The sequence below is a fragment of the Puma concolor genome, chromosome B2 (assembly GCF_028749965.1).
Source record: "Puma concolor isolate L17-30 chromosome B2, mPumCon1.1.hap2, whole genome shotgun sequence".
NCBI lineage: Eukaryota > Metazoa > Chordata > Mammalia > Carnivora > Felidae > Puma > Puma concolor.
The window spans coordinates 31,524,651-31,548,609 of record NC_141671.1 but is presented as its reverse complement, the minus strand read 5'-3'; the positions used below and the strand labels follow the sequence as shown (position 1 = coordinate 31,548,609).

The 23,959-nt window shown below is 53.6% G+C and overlaps 1 protein-coding gene and 1 long non-coding RNA gene across 7 annotated transcripts; one reads left to right on the top strand and one right to left on the bottom strand.

Annotated features, from left to right (window-relative positions):
• Positions 1–301: 301 nt before the first annotated feature.
• Positions 302–23,005, top strand: NOTCH4 (notch receptor 4). Of its 5 annotated transcripts, none has more exons than XM_086705796.1 (30): positions 302–516; positions 1,335–1,416; positions 1,608–1,900; positions 3,422–3,769; positions 3,847–3,969; positions 4,088–4,324; positions 4,439–4,594; positions 4,903–5,097; positions 6,497–6,610; positions 7,812–7,925; positions 8,013–8,135; positions 8,885–9,044; positions 10,511–10,656; positions 10,938–11,090; positions 11,306–11,423; positions 11,641–11,728; positions 12,083–12,236; positions 13,039–13,223; positions 15,189–15,441; positions 15,669–15,781; positions 16,593–17,116; positions 17,675–18,058; positions 18,164–18,339; positions 18,878–19,097; positions 19,251–19,323; positions 19,427–19,565; positions 20,094–20,389; positions 20,619–20,766; positions 21,296–21,393; positions 21,765–23,005. In XM_086705796.1, the coding sequence occupies exons 1-30, from the start codon at positions 459–461 to the stop codon at positions 22,467–22,469; spliced, it is 5,976 nt and encodes a 1,991-aa protein (XP_086561922.1). In that variant the 5' UTR covers positions 302–458; the 3' UTR covers positions 22,470–23,005. The 5 variants fall into 5 exon arrangements, with proteins under 5 accessions (XP_086561922.1, XP_086561921.1, XP_086561924.1 ...); XM_086705795.1 differs by having other exon boundaries at positions 19,251–19,332; XM_086705798.1 differs by lacking the exon at positions 4,088–4,324 and having other exon boundaries at positions 19,251–19,332.
• Positions 16,143–21,770, bottom strand: LOC147580853 (uncharacterized). Of its 2 annotated transcripts, XR_015250738.1 has the most exons (3): positions 21,660–21,770; positions 19,446–19,562; positions 16,143–19,139 (listed from the first exon to the last, which is right to left on the bottom strand). It is a non-coding gene; the product is annotated as an uncharacterized LOC147580853 (long non-coding RNA). The 2 variants fall into 2 exon arrangements; XR_015250737.1 differs by lacking the exon at positions 21,660–21,770 and having other exon boundaries at positions 19,446–20,099.
• Positions 23,006–23,959: the final 954 nt, after the last annotated feature.

Sequence of the window (23,959 nt, the reverse complement as noted above, 5' to 3'; positions counted from 1 at the left end):
AACAGAAGATGCCTCAACACCCCACACCTCTGTTCCAGGCCCTGACCCTCCCAGGGCAAGGGTAGGCCACCTTGTCATTCTCATCTCTAGAAAGGGGAGACCACACAACAATAGAAGGGCTGGGACTGAACCCAGAACCCCCCCCCCCCCCCCCCCGAGCCCGGTGCTCCCGTCCTGTTCACCTGCCACACCATCCCACTCCCCCTCTCCCCAGGGGTTGTCAGGGACAGAAGGCCCCTCCCTCATCCCCCTCAATGTTGTTCCACTCCTCCCCCTCCCATCACTAGGGTGTCCAGGACATTGTGTGACTCAGGAAACAGCTCAGACGTGAGGCTTGCAGTGGGCAGAGGAGGAGGAAGGGGCCGTGGGAGCAGAGGAGGTGGCTCCTGCCTCGGTGAGGGCTCTGAGGGTCCTTGCCTGAGGAGGCAGAGGATCTGGGTGTGGGGCGGTGCTCTGGAATGCAGCCCCCTTCACTGCTGCTGCTGCTGCTGTGTCACTCAGTCGTCAAGACCAGAGGTGAGGCATGGGGTCGGAGAGGTGACGGGACCCATCTTCCTTAAGAGGGTGTTGATGGGTGGGGGGCGGAGGGCCAAGCCCCATGCTTTGAGAGGACACTGGGTGGAAGAGAATCTCACCACCATCACCCCCCAAATGCAGGGAGAAAAGACTCTGCTGCTGCAGCTGCACAAACCAAGGCTTTGGGGCCTGTGCCAGGGGCGGTGACTGTCTGGGGAATGGGTGGGAGGGTGCCTGCCTCAGGGAGAACCCAGTTGGCCTTAGTGCTGGCGGACAGCAGGCTCTTGCAATCACATTTAGGAGGTAAAGAGGGGAAAAGACTGGCCACCTGCTAGGGAAGGCGATGAGAACAAAGCAGGAGATGGAGACATGGGAAGGTCAAGGGCTGACCAAGTCCCTTTCCCGGTCCAGCTGTCCCCACCCCCGGATGGCTCAATGCTGGGCCCTTCCGGGAGGAAATCCCTTCAATGTCTCAGCCATTCACCTTCCAGGAGTCCCCTGGGCCCCCCTCCTGAGCCCTGTTGTCTCCATTCCAAGGGATGGAGCCTGAGGCTGGACTTGGAAGGCTGGCTAATAAACAGGAAAGGGGGTGGGGATTAGGAGCTGAGAGGATCCCCAGGCCTGGGATGGGGGCGGGGCGATGCCAGGGCAAGGGCACCACTCTGAGGGCAAGAGCACCACTCCGGTAGGGATCAGGCAAGTGCAGAAGTGGTGGTGGCTGAGAGCACGTGTGGGGCTGCTGCAGGCAGCAAAGCACCCAGAGAAATCTGGGAACACAGCGCTCCCCACTCCTATGCCTTACTCATCTCCACCCCTAGTGCTTCGGTGTGGGGACTTCCCAGAACCCTGTGCCAACGGAGGCACCTGCCTGAGCCTATCTCAAGGACAAGGGAGCTGCCAGTGAGTTCTCCTGGGAGTGGGATACCAGAAATGGGGAGGGAGAGCTGGGGAGGTGGAGGGACTGGGAAGGAAGGAGAAAGGGAGGAGGTAAAGGCACTAAAGGGAAACAAATGAAGGCAAAGGAAGGGAGGTGGGAGAGAAGGCAAAGAGGACCCAGTGATTTAAGTTTTCCACTCCCCTCCCCTGCTCAGGTGTGCCCCTGGCTTCCTGGGTGAGACATGCCAGTTTCCTGACCCCTGCCAGGATGCCCAGCTCTGCCAGAATGGGGGCAGCTGCCAAGCTCTGCTTCCCGCCCTCCCAGGCTCCCCCAGCCTTCCGTCTCCCTTGGCCCCCAGCTTCTCCTGCACCTGCCCCTCTGGCTTCACTGGCCAGAGGTGCCAGGCCCAACTCAAGGACCCCTGTTCTTCCTTCTGTTCCAAAATGGGCCGCTGCCATATCCAGGCCTCAGGCCGCCCACGATGTTCCTGTCTGCCTGGATGGACAGGTGAGCACTGCAGTGGTGGGGAGGAGGGGACAGGCAGGAACACTGGACTGGGAAATGGGGTGGGAAAGATGGAACTGGAGTCTGCAAAACAGCCAGCTCCTTTGAGGACAGAGGCTGTGAGAATCAACAAGCCCTCTTGCTGACCATTGATCCAAGACACATTCACCAGCATGGCTGTACCAATGCTTAAAATGTTGAAATGTTTTCCAACCCGTTAGTAAATGGCTACTGCCATAGCCCCCTTAGTGCCCCAGCCTGGCCCCTCGACCCAGTAGCTAGAGGGTTAATGCCTAGCACAAGGCAGGGAGAGGGGAACCTCCTAGATTCTGCATAATGGGCATCTGGCTTTTATTCTTCCAAGTAGGAGCCCATAACAACACCTGGAAAGACTGTGGTGGTGGGAGGTGGAATGGGGGTGGAAGGGATCTGACCCAGAGAGAGGAACGGGTATCAAGGCAATGAAGAGGGGTGCAACCCTGGGGCGAGGGTGTGGGACCCCTGGTGGGCAGGGTGTCCTAGCCTGGGGAAGCAGTCAGGGGTATGGGACAGAAGTGAGAGCCCCTGGAGAGGAAGGCTCCCCTGATCTACCAGGAGGGAGGGGACTGGACAGGGCAGTGAAGACCACACGGGGAGGAAAGTGATCTGTGAGGGGTGGACTAGAAGAGCAAGGCTTCTCAAACGTGGCAAGGCACAGCAATCACCTGGAAAGCCTGCAACATACTGGTGCCCACGTCCCAGAAAGGCTGCTTTAGTGGGTCTGGGGTGGGCCCAGGCATGGAGATATTTTGAGTGCCTGGGTAATTCTGAGGATTTGGGGGTGGGAGACCAGCCTCTCGTGGTATGACAACAAGGAGGACTGTCAATGGCAACTTGCCAGGCCTTGTGCTTCAGAGCAGCGGCCCACGTGTCCAGTGCCAGCTCTGCCACCGATGAGACGCGCGCCCTTGCATCAGGTAGTTAAGCTCTCTGCATCCTCAGTTGCCAGCTGATGTCCACACTTCATAACACTGTCGAGAGGAGGAAAGGGAGTGATGTTCAGGAGGTGGTCACTTAGCCCAGTGCCAGCCGCCACCACCGCCGTTGCCACTGTGGGGAACAGATGAGACGTCTGTCTCCTTATCATTATCTGCAACACTGTACCCACCTAAAGATTAGGAAATCCAGACAAGAGAGGCCAGACACACCTGAGGGCACACAGCAGTGGTGGCACAGCAAGGTGCCGAGTCTGGAGGCCAGCTGCTTTTCTCCTCCCCACCAAGGAAAGGCCACCAAATTTGGAAGGACACTGTGTCTCAGGTCTGCTCAGCAGGGCCAGCCTGCAATACTCCCACCAACAACGACAGCTCCCATTTTCCAGAATGCCAAAACTGAGGCAAGGGGTGGTGGAGCAGGGCAAAAAGCATATGGGAACAAAGAGAAGGCAACATGAAAATCAGACACAGATAATCCAGAGTGAGAGCTGGATTCTCCCAGCGGAGCAGGGGACGGGGATTGAACAGCGCCCTCTGTCCTCTGCCTCAGGTGAGCAGTGCCAGCTTCGGGACTTCTGCTCAGCCAATCCCTGCGTCAATGGAGGGGTGTGTCTGGCCACATACCCCCAGATCCAGTGCCGCTGCCCACCTGGCTTCGAGGGTCATGCCTGCGAACATGATATCAATGAGTGTTTCCTGGACCCAGGGCCCTGCCCCAAAGGCACTTCCTGCCATAACACCTTGGGATCTTTCTGGTGTCACTGCCCCACTGGGCAGGAGGGTCCACGCTGTGAGCTCCAGCCAGGACCCTGCCCCCCTACGGGCTGTCCCAATGGGGGCACCTGTCAGCTGGTTCCAGGGAGAGACTCCACCCTCCACCTCTGCCTCTGCCCCCAAGGTGCGTCCTCACGTCTGCCACCCCTCTCTCGGGGCAGGGAGGTCCCCTTCCCTTCGCTAATCCCATGACCCTGTCAGGTTTCAGAGGCCCGAGCTGTGAGGTGAATCCAGATGACTGTGCTGGGCACCAGTGTCAGAACGGGGGCACTTGCCTGGATGGGCTGAGCACCTACACGTGCCTCTGCCCAGAGGCCTGGACAGGTGAGTCGTTTAAGCCAAGTCCATGGCACCCGTGGCCCATATGATCAGCCCCTAGCCTCCCCTCCTCACAGGGCTCCCAACTCCAGCCTTTGTCCCCTTGCCATCCCATCCCCCACAGGCTGGGATTGCTCCGAAGATGTGGATGAATGTGAGGCTCAGGGTCCCCCTCGCTGCCAAAATGGGGGTACCTGCCAGAACTCAGCTGGCAGCTTCCATTGTGTGTGTGTGAGCGGCTGGGGAGGCACAGGCTGTGAAGAGAACCTGGACGACTGTGCTGCTGCCACCTGTGCCCCGGGATCCACCTGCATCGATCGTGTGGGCTCCTTCTCCTGCCTTTGCCCACCTGGCCGCACAGGTGTGACAGAGGGCTCGGGGAGGTGGCCGTGAGGATGGCAAGTGACAGAAGCATAAGGGGGGCAGCTGGGATCCTCAAGCGGCCCAAGAGCCTCATGCCCATCCTGCCCTCCAGGACTCCTGTGCCACATGGAGGACATGTGCCTGAGCCAGCCATGCCACGGGGAAGCCCAGTGCAGCACCAATCCCCTGACAGGCTCTCCACTCTGCCTGTGTCAGCCTGGCTACTCGGGGCCCACCTGCCACCAGGACCTGGACGAGTGTCAGATGGGTAAGGCACCCCCACATCAGATCCTCTCTGAGTCCCAAACAGCCTCTGCAAATTGTTTTTCAAATTAAAAATACAATCATCTCTTTTGTCCCAATTTTGTCCAGAGTCGGCAATTCTTCCCTACACGGTCTTCTCACCAGTGCTTAGCCCTCCGGGCCCCACTTAGTCCTCGTCTGTGTTAAAGACACCAGCCCTTTCTCCGATGTGTTCATTCTGCCACAAGCAGGCCCTCATGCCTTCCCTGGCAGTCTGGCCTCCTTGCCCTTCTGCCCTGGGCCCCTGTGAACTTCTGACTCCTCTCCTCCTAGCCCAGCAAGGCCCCAGTCCCTGTGAACACGGCGGCTCTTGCCTCAACACCCCTGGCTCCTTTGACTGCCTCTGTCCCCCTGGCTACACGGGCTCCCGCTGCGAGGCTGATCACAATGAGTGCCTGTCCCAGCCCTGCCATCTAGGCAGCACCTGCCTGGACCTGCTTGCCACCTTCCACTGCCTCTGCCCACCAGGTACTAGATGGATGGGGCCCTGAGTAGAGGACACAGGGGACTAATCCTGAACCCACTAGGCATGACCCCTCCAGAACATAGATAGCCCCAGGCAGGTTGGGATCAGCTATCAAAGAATACCTCTTTCTCATCTCCCCACCCAAGATGAACACTCTGGGAAACCCATGGCCTCTAGGAGAAGGGCACCCACAGATGGTACTGAGGTTGTACACTGCTCAACTCTGGGGGTGAGAGGAAAGCATTCACTCCATAGTCATTGTAAAGTGCGCAGCCTGGTCCACTGTACACAGAGGCCCATCAAGGAAGAGCAGAACAACAGCAGCCTCGGCTCATGCCAACTCAGAATGTTCCTCCTAATCACAGAAACTCTCCCCTGTAGAGATTGAGTAAACCCTTAAAACCCCAAAGGGCCTGTATGCTTGAATTTGGTACAATAGAAAAAAAAAAAGTGCCACAAGGCTGCACCTACTTCCAAGTCACTTTTAAGGGAGACAGGTCTCCCCAGGGGTATAGTGACAAACCCGATATCAGGAAGCTGAATGCAACCAAAAAAATAATAGCTTACTTTATGTCAAGTATCACCTGAACATCTTACATGCATTTTGTCATCTTGGCAATAAGCCTCTAAGGTCAGTATTGTTACTGTGTCCATTTTACAAGAAACAGACACAGAGAGATTAAGTGAGTTGTCCAGCCAGTAAGTGGCATGGCCGGGATTCAAACCCAGGGCTTCAGTAGATTTAACCACTACACCAAACAGCCTTCCTAAACTGAGCAGCATCCAAGGAAAAAAGCTGAGAAAACCATGCAGTCATCCAAGGGACAAGGTCATAGATACTAAGGAACTTCAGAAGCCGAATCCCCAGGCAAGAAGTGGGAGGCACCGAGGTCTAGAGGCTGATCCAGCTTCAGTTCAGGGTGACACTGCGGATACCAGGACAAGCCCAAAGATACAGGACAAATATGTGACCAACAAGCTACCCAAATGCCCTTCAAATACCCCCCCTTGGGGACTCCTGGTCTCCCTGGCACAGAAGCCTGCTGGGGTAGAACAAGAGGCATGACACACCTCCAAGCACATGGCCATTTGTTTCATTTGACCTTGAGGACCTCCAGGCTCATTAGCCCAGCCCAGTGAGCCGGCCGTCTGGGCACAGAGAATGGCCCCCAAAGGTACTTCCTTGCTGCCCCCTCGGGTCCCAGCAGGTGCCTTGATCCCTGAGCTTTCACATTTAAAGGGGGCAGAGCCACACACAGCAGAGCAGCAGGACCGCGGGCTCGTCGCCCCAACCTTCAGGCACACAGCACCCTGGGAGGGTTCTAGAACCCTGGTTCTCCTGGGCAGAAGGGGTGAGCAGCCCAGGCAGGGCTCAGCCTGCACCACATCTCCATGTCCCAGGCTTAGAAGGGCAGCTCTGTGAGGTGGAGACAGACGAGTGTGCCTCTGCTCCTTGCCTGAACCAGGCTGACTGCCAGGACCTCCTCAACGGCTTCCTTTGTGTCTGCCTGCCTGGTGAGTACAGATTCCACTCCAGTCCTTCAGCCCAGGCCCCTGAACCACAGTGCAGGCCCGGCAATCCCAAACTTTTGAAGTTCACCCTGGCTTGGGCAACGAGGCTCCCATTTCTCCCAACTCCTCTGCTCCCCCAACTCTCTTCTGTTACATCCCAAACCTTCCTCGCTTACTCATCCACCTTTATCTCTGTCCTGCCAATTACCCAAATCGTCCCTTCTGGCCCTCCTCCAGAGTCCGCTCATGGGGATCCCAGGCTGGTCTTGGCACTGCTCACCCTGGATGCAGGGAAAACTGCCCCCCGCCTTCCTTCTCCACCATTATCGATCCCTCTGTTCCCTGATGTGATGATAACAGATGTTTCTTGAATATTTGCTCCAGGCCAGGAACTTGGCTGTGTACTTTTCAGGCATTACCTCATTTAATCCTTTCAATGACACCATAAATTAGGTTCTATTATTCCCCTTTTACAGAAGAGGACACTGCAGCCTAGAGAGCTTGAGTAACTTGCCCAAAGTCACACAATTGGCAGGTGCTGAACATCATCCTCCTGTCACCTCCACCTGCCCCAGGTGTCTTCTCTGGGAAGCCACCCAGATTCACTTTTCCTGGTGAGGGGAGGGGCCACGACTTGCATTTATGCTTTTGATACATAGTATGTTCACCATTCACACACACAGCCAGTTATACCTTCTTTATATAAAGAATGAAGTTACTAAGATATGCTGTTATGTTCTGAAATTCAAATCACTCTTTGAGCAGCCCCCAGATTGGTACCTTCATTATATAATGATACATGCAGATGAATCTCCAAACCAAGCCATTTGAAACAAGATTCTCTTCACTGCAATTCATAGCAATGATATTTCTGTCTGTGTAAATAGAAGGTTAAATATCGGCATTAACTCTAAATTTCTTGTTTGAATCCATGAAATCATACCTGTACATCTCAGTCACAAATATTTGTAACAAACTCCCTGATGAATCCAAAGTCACAAAAGAAAGAAGAGAGGAGAGGAGTCACAAAAGTCACAAAAGGAATCCAAAGTCACAAAAGAGGAGAGGAGAGGAGAGGAGAGGAGAGGAGAGGAGAGGAGAGGAGAGGAGAGGAGAGGAGAGGAGAGGAGAGGAAACGAAAGGAAATGAAAGGAAATGAAAGATAACCTTTACCATCTCTCCCCACTTACTCCCTGCCCCCCAGGATTCACTGGCTCCCGGTGTGAGGAGGACATCGATGAGTGTGGAAGCTCTCCCTGTGCCAACGGTGGGCAGTGCCAGGACCAGCCTGGATCATTCCATTGCGAGTGTCTTCCAGGTAGACCAGTGCTCAGACACTGCAGGGAAGAGTGGGGGCCAAGGGCAGACTCCCCTGCAGGTCCCTGACCCTCCTGCTGTGCCATAGGCTTTGAAGGCCCTCGCTGTCAGGCCGAGGTGGATGAGTGTCTGAGTGGCCCATGCCCCACTGGAGCAAGCTGCCTGGATCTCCCAGGAGCCTTCTTTTGCCTCTGCCCCTCTGGCTTCACAGGTAAGCAGGGGAGGTGTTAGAAAGGACTGGCAGGATAGTTGAGTCCATTAGGGGTAGAGCAGAGGTCATTGCTGGATATTCAAGGGTTGGACTGTAAAAAGAGAATGAGAATGGAACCCCTTCAAATTATTCAATGCAAAACCTGCACAACCTGAGGCTGACAGCAGGTGTTATTTACAGGGCCCACACTGGACCCAACATGAATGGTGTGATTAGGGCTCAGAAACAGGATGGGGTTCAAGAGGAAGCCATTCATTTGCTTATTTAGAATGTATTAAGTGCCTACTATGCACAACCAGACACAGACACAAGTTGGTAAGAGACCTGCTCTCCTCAAGTGGCTTTAAATCTAGTGCAGAGAGACCAAGAAGTCTCCTGTTGGTTATGGCCACAGGTGCTCTGAGAGAGACTGCACAGGATTCTATAAGAGCACAAAGGACCAGCCAACCAGACTAGAGATGAGAAGGCTTCATGAGGAGGTAATGGCTGAGCTAGTCTGGAAGAATGAGTAGGAGTTTGTCAAGACAGAATGATTACATGTTTTAGCTGCAGGTAACTGCATTGCGAAATGATGCCATGCAGGACCCTGTGTGCCATTCTGAGGAAGTTAGACAGTATCCTGAGGCAACAGGGAGCCACTGAAGGACAGGTTCGTGGGGAGTGAGCAAGTCATATGTAAAAAGTGGCTTTGGCCCCATCAAGGACACAGAGGGACTCTGTTTTCCCTCTGACCCATCTCCCCACCCCAGGTCATCTCTGTGAGGTTCCCCTGTGTGCCCCCAACCTGTGCCAGCCCAAGCAAAAATGCCAAGATCAGGAAGACAAGGCCCACTGCCTCTGTCCTGACGGAAGCCCTGGCTGTGCCCCCGTTGAGGACAACTGCACCTGCCACCACGGACACTGCCAGAGGTAACCTTCCACTGTCCTCTGGGTCCTCCTCAGCTAGGCCAGGGGGAGACAACCAGGGAGGGGTGAGTCTGCAAGAAATGACCAATAGGGAAGAAGAAGGAAATGGCCAAGTTCTGAGGTCAAAGCCAAGGTGAGGGATCCACTAGTGAGTGCTATCCCGTGAGGGGAGAGTTCATAAATAACAGGAGAAACAGAGGGCTAGAGGATCAGAACAGGAAGAAAAACATGAAATCCCAGGGCCAATTAATCATACATTAGAGGGGTACCTGGGTGGTTCAGTGAGTTGAGCGTCCAACTTCGACTCAGGTCATGATCTCACAGTTCATGAGTTCAGGCCCCGCGTCCAAGCTGTGCTGACAGCTCGGAGCCTGGAGCCTGCTTCAGATTCTGTGTCTCCCTCTCTCTCTCTGCCCTTCTCCCACTCTCACTCTGTCTCTCTCTCTCTCTCTCTCAAAAATAAAAAATTGAAAAATTTGAAAAAAAATCATACATTAGACAAATATTGAACATCTACTATGTGTGGATACTTTTCCAGGCACTGGAGGAATAGCACAAAACAAAAGAGACAAAGTGTCTGTTCTCATGGAGCTCTCATTCTAATGAGGAAAGACAGATAACAAACAAATTATAGAAGAAATGTATATACATATTCATACATATAGTCGGAGAAAACAAGCAGGAGGCATGTATGGAAGGGGGACAATGCTGAGAACAAAGCCACTGAAGAAGGGGACCAGAGTCTCAGGGCCAAAAAAAAGAAGAGATCAGGGGTGCCTGGGTGGCGCAGTCGGTTAAGCGTCCGACTTCAGCCAGGTCACGATCTCGCGGTCTGTGAGTTCGAGCCCCGCGTCGGGCTCTGGGCTGGTGGCTCGGAGCCTGGAGCCTGTTTCCGATTCTGTGTCTCCCTCTCTCTCTGCCCCTCCCCCGTTCATGCTCTGTCTCTCTCTGTCCCAAAAATAAATAAAAACGTGGGAAAAAAAAATTTTTTTTTTTAAATAAAAAAAAAAAAGAAGAGATCAGGGGGCTGGGTGGCTCAGTTGGTTCAGTGTCCAACTCTTGACCTCAGCTCAGGATGTGATCTCAGGGTGTTGAGTTCAGGTCCCACGTTGGGCTCCAGGCTGGATTGGACGCCGGAATGGGCATGAAGCCTACTTAAAAACAGAAGAGGTGCCTGGATGGCTCAGTCAGTTAAGCATCTGACTTCGGCTCAAGTTGTGATCTCGCGGCTGACAGCTCAGAGCCTGGAGCCTGCCTCAAATTCTGTGTCTTCCTCTCTCTCTGCCCCTCCCCACTCACACCCTGTCTCTCTCTCTCTCTCTCTCTCTCTCCCTCTCTCAAAAATGAACATGAAAAAGAAAAAAAAAAAAGAAAGTCATAGGGGTCTAACCAATGATGAGGGGTGGGGAGGGGAGAAGAAAAAATCACCAGAAGAAGAAAAACACCCTTCTTTTTCTCGTTATGACCAGATCCTCATGTGTGTGTGATGTGGGATGGACAGGACCAGAATGTGAAGCAGAGCTGGGGGGCTGCATCTCCACGCCCTGTGCGCATGGGGGGACCTGCCACCCCCAGCCCTCGGGCTACAACTGTACCTGCCCCACAGGCTACACAGGTGAGGCCCTTCCCAAACCACAGACATTCTGGGCTGGCCACCTCTAATCAAGAGCAAGACCAGTAGAGGCATGTGTCCTAGGCCTCTGGGTCTTGGTCACTACCAAGGAGAACTGGGCATGTGCTGCAGGGACCACAGGCAATACGCAGGAGGTGGTAAGAAAAGAAAAGAGGTTGGATGGAAGACAAAAGGGATGGGGATGAGGAAAAGGAAGGGGAGATAAGTGGAGGAAGACAGAGAGAAGAGGATGCCCTTTCTCAGACCCCACTCATTTCCCTCAGGCCCCACCTGCAGTGAGGAGCTAACGGCTTGTCACTCAGGGCCCTGTCTCAACGGTGGCTCCTGTAGCCCCAGCCCTGGGGGCTACTCCTGCACCTGCCCTCGGAGCCACACTGGGCCCCGCTGCCAGACAAGCACTGACCACTGTGCCTCTGGTGAGTACCTACCATGTTCTGGGGCTGGGCCACAGGTGGATGGAGGAACTGGTCAGGGTGTGTTGGTGCCGTCTGATAAAAATCAACTGGCCACCACGAGCTGCAGTTTTGATGGGGGCAGCAGGGAGTGCGTGTATGTCCTGTGCGGGGTGTGACTAAGGTCACAGCCCACGTATGGGTAAGGAACCCAACCCCTCACAGCCTCCTCTCTCCAGCCCCGTGCCTCAATGGGGGTACCTGTGTGAACAGGCCTGGCACCTCCTCCTGCCTCTGTGCTGCGGGCTTCCAAGGCCCACGCTGTGAGGGAAGGACCCGTCCTAGCTGTGCAGACAAGTGAGCAAAGACCCCTAGAGGAAGGGAAGGGGCCCCTCAGCCTTCCCACCCTTCCTGTCCATCTCCTCTGGGGCTCCAGGCTGCCTTGAATTCCACATCCCACATCCTTTCACCATGACTCCCTTTCTGGTTTCCTATCTCATCACCGCGTCACACACTCCCTCCCCTTTGGTTGCCGGGACTGCCTCCCACCATGCCTTGTCTCTGTCCTGTCCAGCCCCTGTAGGAACAGGGCAACCTGCCAAGATGGCCCTCAGGGTCCCCACTGCCTCTGCCCCCCTGGCTACACAGGAGACAGCTGCCAGGTGAGGGGTGCTGAGCCAAGTGTGCAGAGGAGGGCGGTGGCTGAAGGGCTCTAGTGGGAGGGTCTCAGGGACTAGAAGAGCAGGGAGCTTGGGAAGGTAACCACATGAAAGGGGGTGTGGCATCTGGGAGGTGAGCTCTAGCTTGAGGTTTGCATGGAGTAGAAGTGAGGAAAGGATTTCTGATCCCAGGAACTGTTCTGGGATGTGGGGGTGGGGGAGGGAGGCTATCACCTGGCCCCAGACCATTCAGGAGAGAGCTTGACAGGTAAGGATTTTGAGCAGCTGGCAGAAGACCATCTCTGGGCCTGAACACATGACACTCAGTCTTGCCCCATGCTCTCTCCTAAACCTCAGACTCTGGTGGACATCTGTGCCCAGAAGCCCTGTCCACACAATTCCCACTGCCTCCAGACTGGGCCCTCCTTCCAGTGCCTGTGCCTCCAGGGATGGACCGGGCCTCTCTGCAACCTTCCGCTGTCCTCCTGCCAGAAGGCCGCTTTGAGCCAAGGTACTAACCCAAGGACCAACTGGGGAACAGATGAAGAGAGAACGGGTGTCCCTCTCCACCCGATCCCTAAGGGCATCCACATACAACCTTTGACCAAAACAACCAAGAGTCAAAGTAACACAGACCAACCACTACTGCTGATTCTATAGCTCAGCCCTCCTATCACCATGCTCAAAGCAACTCAAACAACACCAACCAACCCAGACAACAAGACTCCAGTTTATCACAACCACTGAGACATAACTCCATGTGAAGCAACTCAACTCTGTCACCATCATCATAACTCAGCTAGAATGGATCACACTTAACCCAACTTCACTCAACTGCTGCTCCCAATCATTTTCATGTTATGCCAACCCCTTGTGAAAGAATACCACCCCCCCTCATTCAAATGAGGTTTAATATGAGCAGAACTCAGGAAAGAGACTACTGTGGGGTTAGGGGATGGGAATCACAGTGAGAGAACATCACAGGATGCCAATTCAGGGGACAGACTTAGGCACCTAAAGTTTCCGCTGAGTTCTTTCTTCCTTGAGACTTGTTTAAAGCCAAAAATACAGTTGCTTATAATGCTCTAATAAGTTTAACAAGCGGTATCTCTCTCCATTCTGGCAGAACAGGCAGGAGGGGGATCTTGATGTCTTAATCTCTTCAGCACCAGAATTTATTGACTCCTCAGGCTCCAAGTGGCCTTCACCCACCCCAGGAATGGCAGTGAGCCCCATGAGCCTCTCTGCTCTGTGTCTGAGGCCCCTGAGAACCTAACTTAGCTTTATCTATCCCTGTTTGCCTTTCTTCTCAGGCACAGAAGTTTCTTCCCTGTGCCAGAATGGAGGTCTCTGCATCGACAGTGGCTCCTCCTATTTCTGCCACTGCCCCCCTGGATTCCAAGGCAGCGTATGTCAGGACAGGGTGAACCCATGTGAGTCCAGGCCCTGCCAACATGGGGCCACATGCATGGCCCAGCCCACTGGGTATCTCTGCCAGGTAAGCCGGTCTAGAGGAGAGCAGTAGGGGAGACAAGCGTGGGTGGATGTGGGAAAAGCAGTTGAGGGGGCGTGTAGTGATGTATTCATTTCCCTTTCCTTTACCCACATACCCAACCAACCACCAAGTCATACCATTTTGCCTCCTAAATCTTTCTCAATTCTGTCCTTCCTCCTTCACCCTTTGTCCCACTGCCTCAGTCTAGGCCTTTGCTGCCTTCCGCCCTCCTCCACACATGGAGCACCCTCCTATTGTCCCTGCCTCCCCACTTGTCCACCTATAGGCTCAACCTTTACTCCACTACCAGGGTGCTCTGTTGAAAACGTTAAGCTGACCTGTCACTCCCCTGCTTAAAACCCTTCAGTGGCTGCCCACCTCTTTTAAAAAAAAAAAAAAAAAATTTTTTTTTAATGTTTATTTATTTTTGACAGAGAGAGACAGAGCATGAGCGGGGGAGGGGCAGAGAGTGAGGGAGACACAGAATCCAGAGCAGGCTCCAGGCTCTGAGCTGTCAGCACAGAGCCCGACACGGGGCTCAAACTCACAGACCGTGAGATCATGACCTGACCCTAAGTTGGACGCCCAACTGACTGAGCCAACCAGGCGCCCCATTGTGGCTCTTTGATAGTGAAATCTAAGGCCAGCGTGACCCAGCCTTGCCTGCTTCTTAGGTCTCATGTCCCCACATCCCCGCCCTCCTACTCTCTGCTCCAGCTGCTGTTGGCTTCCCTACACACCCCTTATACTGGCTCTCCACTGTCCTTCCCCACCCACTTCCACTGGATGGTGCTCAAGAGGTGCCTTCCTCAGGGAAATGTCCCTAACTTCTCTCCAGACTGGGTGTGGGCCTCTCCCTCGTGGTTCAGATCACTGAGCAGAAGAGGCAAAGCTGGGATTCAAGTCCAAGCAGCCTGATGCCTGTACTCAGAAGGCTGACTTTGGATAAAAGGTGTGATGCAAATCCCCCAACCATCCTCTTTAACTTTTTAATTTTATTCTTTAACTTTTTATCATGACCATTTTCAAACATACACAAAAGCAGTGTACTAATTAGTAGCAAACACCCCTTCACCCAACACTCAGCTTTACCTCCCCTTTCCTGAGACTCCTTCCCTCCGATATCGCCAAGATACCCCCTCACCCGCTTCTCCCAGCCCTCCAGCCACTCCTCACACTCTCTGTAATTCCCTTTTGCTCCACCTTTCTGAAGCCTGGTACTGCATTCTTACATGCTCTCCTTCCTCTTGCAAGAACTCAGCACATGGTACAGACCTCATCGATGACCCTTCTCCCACTAGCAGAAAGGTAAACAATTGGAAAATGGCTAAGGGTACTGGTTATGAAGTCACAGACTTGCACTGAATCCCAGCTCTGCCACCTGCTAGCCGAGTCATGCAGTCTTTCCAGGAATCATTTGCCTTTTCTCTAAAGTGAGAATCAAATGAGATAATTCACATACAAGTTTGTTGGGAGGGTTTTATGAGCTTATGTATAGAAATCATGCAATAAATGCTAGCTGTCTCTCTGGTTTACTGAGAACGTCATGGAAGCAGGGATGAGTTCTAATTTTCTTCATGTTCCTAGTGCCTACAACAGTGCCTGGCACGAAGCAGGCATTCAATAAACACTTACAAATTAATTAAGAAAGCATGACAGAGCCTGGCTGTCAGGCGTGTGATTGAGGGAGGGAGGTCTTACCCAAAACAGAACTATGTTTAATAGCATTGCATCATAAGATGGTTTGGGACTGCTGGAGCAGTTAAATTGCCCACTATTGAACAAGGGTATAGCATGGAGTTGAGATACAAGGGTGAAGCTATGCAGGGCTGTGATGGATGATCAGTTGAGTTATACTCTGAACTGGAAGGTAGGGAAGGGATTGGGCAGACTGTCTTGAGCTGGCTCCCCTGTACTGTTGAGATGGGCTGGATTATTGGTTCCCCGTCTGACCCTCTTTGCCCGCAGTGTGCCCCAGGCTACAATGGACAGAACTGCTCAAAGGAATCCAACGCTTGTCAATCCCAGCCCTGTCACAACCATGGGACCTGCACCCCCAAACCTGGAGGCTTCTACTGCACCTGCCCTCCAGGTTTTGTGGGGCTGCGCTGTGAAGGGGACGTAGATGAGTGTCTGGACCAGCCCTGCCACCCCCCAGGCACTGCAGCCTGCCACTCTCTGGCCAATGCTTTCTACTGCCAATGTCTGCCTGGATACACGGGTGAGGCCTGGGAGAGTGTGTGTAGGCATCTCTGTGGCACAGCTGAGTTGACAACCCCCACCCACAAGGAAGCCTACTCATCATGTCCATCCCCCTGCCTCCCCACCCCAGGGAATATGCCCCAGGATCCCTTCCTGTGCAGGTAGTACTGGGTCAATTCCCAGTAATGAGGTAGGAAGGGGGCAATAATTGAAGTAGCGTATGACATCTAACCCCACCCTCCACAGGCCAGTGGTGTGAAGTGGAGACAGACCCTTGCCAGAGCCAGCCCTGCTCCAACGGAGGGTCTTGTGAGACAACAGCAGGACCACCCCTGGGTTTCACCTGCCACTGCCTCCAGGTAAGTAACCACAAAGCAGTCTTCTCTGTTTCGCCCAAAACTGGTGCCAGGTGAGAATGCCTGAGTGGGATCCTAGAGGGGAGTCTAGGGAGCACTGGAGTGGGAATTATTGATGAGAACCAGCCCATGTTAATGGCGATGAGTGGCTCTCAGAAGCAGTTCAAGGGGGCAGGCAGGATCAGGTGTTAGCATGAATGGATTTTCAGAAATCATTGGCACTGCCTAAGGTAAGGCCCCAGAGTCAAGCTGGGTGACCTTGGGTAAGTTCTTTTACGTGTGTGTGCGCGCGCGCGCACGCGTGGACCTCAGATGCATGAAATCAGGTTAATCATAAGCCTTTGTTCATGATACACTATCATCGTTGGTTTGTGCATGGCCTTCTTTTTATTATTCTTACAACATAATACCCAGGAACCTAACCTAAGAATTACAACAGTAACGATGACTCACATGTACTTATGTCTTCCTCTATCCTCTTCCCCTTCCAGAGAAAGAGAGTTTATCACCCTATGTCCAAGAATTAAGATAATATTCATTTAATACCACTCTATTAAGTGTTTAGTCTTCCAGGTTGTTGCACACACCGGTGGTTCGTCCGTTTTCACTGTGTAATATGTCATTATGTGAAAAAACCATGGGCCATGGTTTCAACATCTATAAAATGACTTGATATAAACCTGATGTTCTCTGAGGCCCCTTCCAGATATGAGATTCTAGGACCATCTGTGTTATCTTAACCCGAGAGTTTGCTTGGGGGGGAGTGGGAAGAATAATACAAGGGCCTTCCCCAACATCTCTCTCCTCTCCACAGGGTTTTGAGGGCCCCACCTGCAACCACAGAGCCCCCTCCTGTGGCCACCACCACTGCCACCACGGTGGCCTGTGTCTGCCCTCCCCCAAGCTTGGCTTCCCACCCCGCTGTGCCTGCCTCAATGGCTACGGGGGCCCTGACTGCCTGACCCCACCTGCTCCTCATGGCTGTGGCCCTCCTTCTCCATGCCTACACAATGGCAGTTGCTCAGAGATCCCTGGGCTGGGGTCCCCAGCCTTCCGATGCTCCTGCCCTCCCAGCTCTCCAGGGCCCCGGTGTCAGAGGCCTGGAGCAAAGGGATGTGAGGGCAGAGGTGGAGATGGGGCCTGTGATGCTGGCTGCAGCGGCCCTGGAGGAAATTGGGATGGGGGAGACTGCTCCCTGGGGGTCCCGGACCCCTGGAAGGGCTGTCCTTCCCACTCCCGGTGTTGGCTTCTCTTCCGGGATGGGCAGTGCCACCCACAGTGTGACTCTGCAGAGTGTCTGTTTGATGGCTACGACTGTGAGACTCCTCCAGCCTGCACGTGAGCCTAAAACCCTGACTTCAGGTTGGGGGTGGGGAGGCCTCTAAGTTACAGTGTGACCACAGCCTCAGGCTCCAGGCAGTTTCCACCCTTGATAACCCTTGCCAAGTAGGGGTGGAAGACACTAGGCTCCAGCCCAGGGGACTAGGGCAGCATCAATATTTAACATGGGGACGAGGAAGGAGGGCACTGCCTCTGTCTGGGCTCCTAAGAGTTGTGAGAGCTCTGGCCTCAAGCCTCTCTAAGACCTGTTGCCATGGAGTATCTCCCCTAACAACCAGCACCCCTGAGGGAAAAGGTCTTTGGACTCTCCTTCAGGGAGATAGGAGAGCTTGGGAGGGTAGGGAGAAGGGACAGTCTTAGGAAACAAGGGCGTCATAGACATTAGAGCGTCTCAACTACCTACCACCCAGGGCCTGACTAAGCCCATTGTTCTGGAGCTGTACCCACTTAGCAACCTGTGCCCTAGAGGCAGTGGAATATCAGGCATCTCTCTGGAATGAAGAAGGGGGTCAAGTTTCTTTGGGGATCCTGAGTCCCTCTCTCCTCACCCCACAGTCCAGCCTATGACCAGTACTGCCGTGATCACTTCCACAACGAGCACTGCGAGAAAGGCTGCAACACTGCAGAATGTGGCTGGGATGGGGGTGACTGCAGGCCCAAAGATGGAGATTCAGAATGGGGGCCCTCCCTGGCCCTGCTGGTGGTGCTGAGCCCCCCAGCCCTGGACCAGCAGCTGCTTGCCCTGGCCCGGGTACTATCCCTGACTCTGAGAGTGGGGCTCTGGGTAAGGAAGGACAGTGATGGCAAGGACATGGTGTACCCCTATCCTGGGGCCCAGGCCGAAGAGGAGCTAGTAGGAACCCTGGATCCCTCTCATCAGGAGAGAGCAGCCCCTCAAACACAGCCTGGGGGCAAGGAGACAGACTCTCTCAGCACTGGGTAAGAAGGCCGGGCAGGAGGATGGGTCAGACACTAGTGTTTTAACGGGTGGAGGGAAGGGAGCCAGCAAGCAACACACAGGACTCTAAGGCGCCTCCCCCACAGGTTTGTGGTAGTGATGGGTGTGGATTTGTCCCGCTGTGGCCCTGACCACCCTGCATCCCGCTGTCCCTGGGACCCTGGGCTCCTGCTCCGCTTCCTTGCTGCAATGGCTGCAGTGGGGGCCCTGGAGCACCTACTGCCAGGACCGCTGCTGGCTGCCCATCCTCGTGCTGGCACTGGTAGGTGACCCCCTGTCATTTCCGCTGACTTTGATCCCAGACCCCCTTTCATGCCAGCAACGAGCAATGGAGGCCAAATGACATGGGATTGCAAGGACCCCAAATGTTCTGTGTGGATACTTTACCCTCATGAACCTCTCATTCTCTAATTGGATCTCCTCATGACCCATTTGCTCTCCAGTCTCCTCCCTTATTTCCCGAAGTACTTTATCCTAACCTTTACCATAGACCTCCCACAAACCTTGGGTTCTGGTCTATCCTGTCTACTAAGTCCAATCATCCCTCTGCCAAACAGCTCACAGTACATGAAAGAACTCCTATAGCACTTATGAGGTGCCAGACCTTGCTCTAAGCGCTTTATAACATTAACTCATTTAATCCTTCCAACAATGCCACGAGGCAGGTACAATTATTGTTCCCACTTTACAGATGGGGAAACTGAAACAAAAAGAAGTTACTGCACTTGCCCGAAGGTCTCACAGTAGTACTCAGCCTCACCAGAAATGGTCTCTTTTTGTGACTGTGTCTCTCCCACCAGCACCACCAACCAACCAGCTTCCCTGGCCTCTGTTGTGCTCACCAGTGGCTGGGGTGCTCCTCCTGGCCCTTGGGGCTCTTCTCGTCCTTCAGCTCATCCGGCGGCGGCGCCGTGAGCATGGGGCCCTCTGGCTGCCCCCTGGGTTCATTCGAAGGCCTCGAACTCAGCCCACTCCCCGCAGACGCCGGCCTCCCCTGGGTGAAGATAGCATCGGCCTCAAGTAAGAGTGAGGATGAACCCAGGCTCTGGGAAAGACTCTTTCCTGTGGAGATTGATGATCAGAAGTTGATGACAGAGGAAGGGGAGGGGGGAAGGAAGGCAGCTGGAAATCCTGGGGACCCTGAAGGTCCCCTACCCACACACCCCCTTCCAGGGCACTGAAGCCAGAGGCAGAAGTTGATGAGGATGGAGTTGTGATGTGCTCAGGCACCAAAGAAGGCGAAGAGGTGGGCCAGGTGAAACCACTGGGACAGAAATGGTCCTGAGGTGATGGTGGAGTTAAAGGGACAAGTCAACTTTCCTTCACTGATCCTTGTTCTGATCCCCAAGGCTGAGGAAATGGCCTCACCCTCCAAGTGCCAGCTCTGTCCTCTGAGGGGTGACTGTCAGGAGCTCCCCCAGGCAGCCATGCTGACTCCTCCCCAGGAATCTGAGATGGATGTCCCTGACGTGGATACCCGTGGGCCTGGTATGTAAGACAACCCAGATCAAGAAAAGGAAAACTCCCTTTGACTCTTCTAGAATCAGAAAGCCTTTTGATATTCGAGCTGAAAAAACTAACCTTAGAGTTAGTGCCTTAGAATTGTGGTTCTCAAAGTGTGGTCCCCAGACAGAAGAATCAGTTTCACCAGGGAAATTGTTAGAAATACAAATTCTCAGGCTCCACTCCAGAGATATTGACTCAGAAATTCAAGATATTGGGAAATCTGTGTTTTAACCAGCCCTCCAGGTAAGTTTGATCCAGACTCAAGTTTGAGAACCACTGCCCTAGAATGTTAAAGAATTATGCCTACTGGCTCCTTTTACAGATGAGGAAACTGAAGCACAGAGAAAAGTAGAAAAGTCATTTGACTAAAGCCACATAAAATCAAGAGCCAGAGCTGGGCTTCCTGACACTTGAGGCTATGATTCTCCATTAACCTCCAAGTTCTCCTCCTACCCCAGTTACATCCTTTTGATTGACTTGTCTCCCATCCCTCATATCTCTCACCCACAGATGGGGTGACAGCCCTGATGTCAGCAGTTTGCTGTGGGGGAGTGGAGTCCAGGACCTTCCAGGGGTCATGGTTGGGAAGCCCTGAACCCTGGGAACCTCTGTTGGGTGGAGGGGCCTGTCCCCAGGCTCACACTGTGGGTACTGGGGAGACACCCCTGCACCTGGCTGCCCGATTCTCCCGGCCAACCGCTGCCCGCCGTCTCCTTGAGGCTGGAGCCAACCCCAACCAGCCAGACCGAGCAGGGCGCACCCCTCTTCACACCGCTGTGGCTGCTGACGCTCGGGAGGTTTGCCAGGTCAGTGCACACTGGGATCGCTAAAGGGAACAGGGGGCAAACTCATAAGTAAACCTGGGCAAAAGCATCCCCTAGGGTTTGGCAGAGAGGAAGGTGATATGAGATTGGGGATCTGAAAGGAAAAACAACAGATAACTGAATATGGGTTTGGGGGTGGTTAAGAGTGTGAGGGACCTGAGCTAGCAGTCCAGAACATACCAGGGATCACTGCCCCTCTTTGGCCCCCCAGCTCCTGCTCCGCAGCAGACAGACTGCAGTGGATGCACGGACAGAGGACGGGACCACAGCCCTGATGCTGGCCGCTAGGCTGGCGGTGGAGGACCTGGTTGAAGAACTGATTGCAGCCCAAGCAGATGTGGGGGCCAGAGATAAATGGGGTATGAATCCGGAGAGGTTGGAGTTGTGCTATGGAGAATTTGCACAGATGGGGTGTGAGTAAGAGGCAAAAAAAAAAAAAAAAAAAAAAAAGGAAGCAGCTGAAGGACCAACTGGAGGCTGGGGGATTCCATCCCACCTAGCTGTCAGGGTGGTAAACCTGCGGTGTGGTGTCAGTATAAAACGTCGTCTTCCCCTTTCATCCTGAACAACATACACACACTGCCCTAATCCACTGGAAAATAGGCTGGGGAAGAAGTGTCTGCGAGAAGGGGGAAGGGTCTCGTGGGGGGAGGTCTCCCGGTCCCACCGTGCCCAGAACAATGCCCCATTGTCCCTCCCGCGCGCCGGTGACGTTACTAGAAGCAAGGCTTCCGGCCAACCGGCGGTCACCCAGGCAACGCTTCCGCCTTTGAAGTAACCCAGCCAGCCCGAATAAGTCCTTCCCTCTAAACCAGAATCCGTGGGAAACAGGAACCCAGGCGTCTGGTCCCCAGCCTCTGGGTAACAACCTCCCATGTCGTCCCCTAGGAAAAACCGCGCTGCACTGGGCCGCCGCCGTGAACAACGCCCGGGCCGCCCGCTCCCTTCTCCAGGCCGGAGCCGATAAAGATGCCCAGGACGGCAGGGTTAGACCGAGAGTGGGCTCCCTACAAAAAAAAAAAGAAAAAGAAAAGAAAAGAAAGAAAAAGGAAGAGACAGGAAAGAAAGAAAGAAAGAGAGAGAAAGAGAAAGAAAGAAAGAAATTAAGAAAGAAAGAAAGAAAGAAAGAAAGAAAGAAAGAAAGAAAGAAAGAAAGAAAGAAAGAAAGAAAGAAAGAAAGAAAGAAAAGAAAGAAAGAAAAGAAAAGAAAACGAGCGTGGGAGAGGCAGAAAGAGCGGGAATGCCACGCAACCTGAATGGGGAGGGGCCAGTCGTCAAGAGAGTGGAGTCCGGAAGGGCCAGCCCTGTGGGCGTGGCCCTCCCTGATCTCGCCCTCTGGCTGTTTCTTCCGGTACAGGAGCAGACGCCGCTGTTCCTGGCGGCCCGAGAAGGGGCGGTGGAAGTAGCTCAACTGCTGCTGGGACTAGGAGCGGCCCGAGGACTGCGGGACCACGCCGGGCTAGCGCCCGGAGACATCGCTCGCCAGCGTAACCACTGGGATCTGCTGACGCTACTGGAGGGGGCGGGGTCACTGGAAGTGCGTCACAAAGCCACGCCCGGCCGCGGGGCGGAAGCCTTCCCGCGCTCGCGTACCGCGTCGGGAAGCTTGCCCCCGCGTCGGGGCGGGGCTGTGCCGCGCAACCGGACGCTGTCAGCTGGGGCTGGTCCGCGTGGGGGCGGAGCATGTCTGCAAACCCAGACTTTGTCATTAGAATGGGCCGCGCGTGTGGGTGGAGCCTATTCGCATTGCCAGAGCCCATCGAAAGGAGCAGGAGGCGGCCTGTCCCCCGGAGGCCGGAGATTTTCTCCAGGCATGCGCGGGCCTCGGCCCGACCCGGCTGTAGTGCCAGGAAGATCCGGGGCCGCTTCCGGGGGCGGGGGTGGGGCCTCAGCCGACGATTGGCCCTGCGATTGGGTGACCCTGAGAGCCTGCGGCTCCAACACTCCAATCCCGCCTCCTTGCCTTACGCCGTCCCCGGAGCGGGGATCCCCTCAAGTCGCCTGGGATCCTCCAACCCACCAAGTAACAATTTTAAACGCGGGAGGCGAGGGTCAAAAATAGGACGCTACATGACAGGGATTCTAAAAATGAGCACCCATTATAGGACAGCCTGGAAACACTCCAGATTTTAAGATCCTGGATCCCCAAAAGTGAGGAGTCAAGAGTATTGTGTCCCTCCCAAAGTGACTATACCCACTCCTCCTCGTCTTACACGTGGAGAAGCTGCAGCCCTGAATGAAGAGGGCCCAGCCCTTCTCCCAGAAAATAAGGGTGAGGAGCTACAGAAGGGTGGAGTGGAACCAATTACTACAAACGTAAAAGATGTAAGTTCTTTCCTGTATACGGTATCCAAAGGAAACCTCTGTCATCCACAAATAGCTGACAAATATTTACAGAGTACCTACTATGTGCCAGGCACTGTGTAGGTGCTGAAGTGTGTGAGCCAAGGGCCACTCCAGCTGATGACTCCTTGCACTTTACCCACTTCCCTCCTCAACAAACCATCCCAGGGATGAAGCGTCATTCTTCTCGCCACCACTATCTATTTAAGAACCTCAAATCTGTCATCCCATAATAAAGCTTATTTGAAGTGTTAACCTTTTTTTGGAAGAGTTGAGTGGAATGGGAAAAAATTCCACTCATGGGAATGGCTGCAAAGAGTCTTCAGAATTTTGTGCTCTAAGAACAAAGGCATCCCTTTAGGGGCCACCTGGGTGGTTCAGTTGGTTAAGCGTCTGACTTGATCACAGGGTCATGAGTTCAGAGCCCTGCGCTGGGTGTGAAGCCTACGTAGGAAAAAAAAAAAAAAAAAAGTCATCTCTTTGGATGGAGGCTTTGAGTACAGTTCAAGAGCGAGAATAAGATTTGCGGGATACTGTTGTTATTTTAGAGTATCACCTGAAAGTAAGAGTCTCTAGTAGCCCAGGGAGAAACCACACATAACTATGTATACCCTTTATCCTCTTCAAAGGGCATTTAGTTATGAGCACTTAGGAGATTCCTAAGGCCTCAAGTTAAGGCAGATGGAGAGAGCATCTCAAATATACACCTTTCAGAAACACGGTTACACCTCTTTAATGGTGATGGGCCTGAGACATGGAGGCATGAGGCATTTTGAAAGCTAATAGTAACTACCATTTATTGAGCATTCACTATATGCCAAATTATCGCACTTAATCCTCACATCAATTCTATAAGGTAGGCGCTATTAAAGCTCCATTTTACTCTTTGAGAAACTGAGGCACAGAGATTTTATTTGCCCAAGATTGCAAGGCATTAAGTGGTAGAACTAGATCTCTTGATCACTAGAGTTGACTTCATGCTCCAAGTCACTCACCTGTAAACTTCATAATATGGCAGGTTGCCATTTAGAGGTTCCAAATATCTCTATCCTGTTCCCACCCTGGTGCCAGCGCACCTGACCAGTATTGAGACCAAGCCAGGGAGAAGGTCATCTCCCTTTTCCATTTCTATACCCTTCATTCATAACCAGAGGAAAGTTTCCCCTGCCCCTTGTCTCATATTTGGTACATATCTTGTCCCCTGAATAG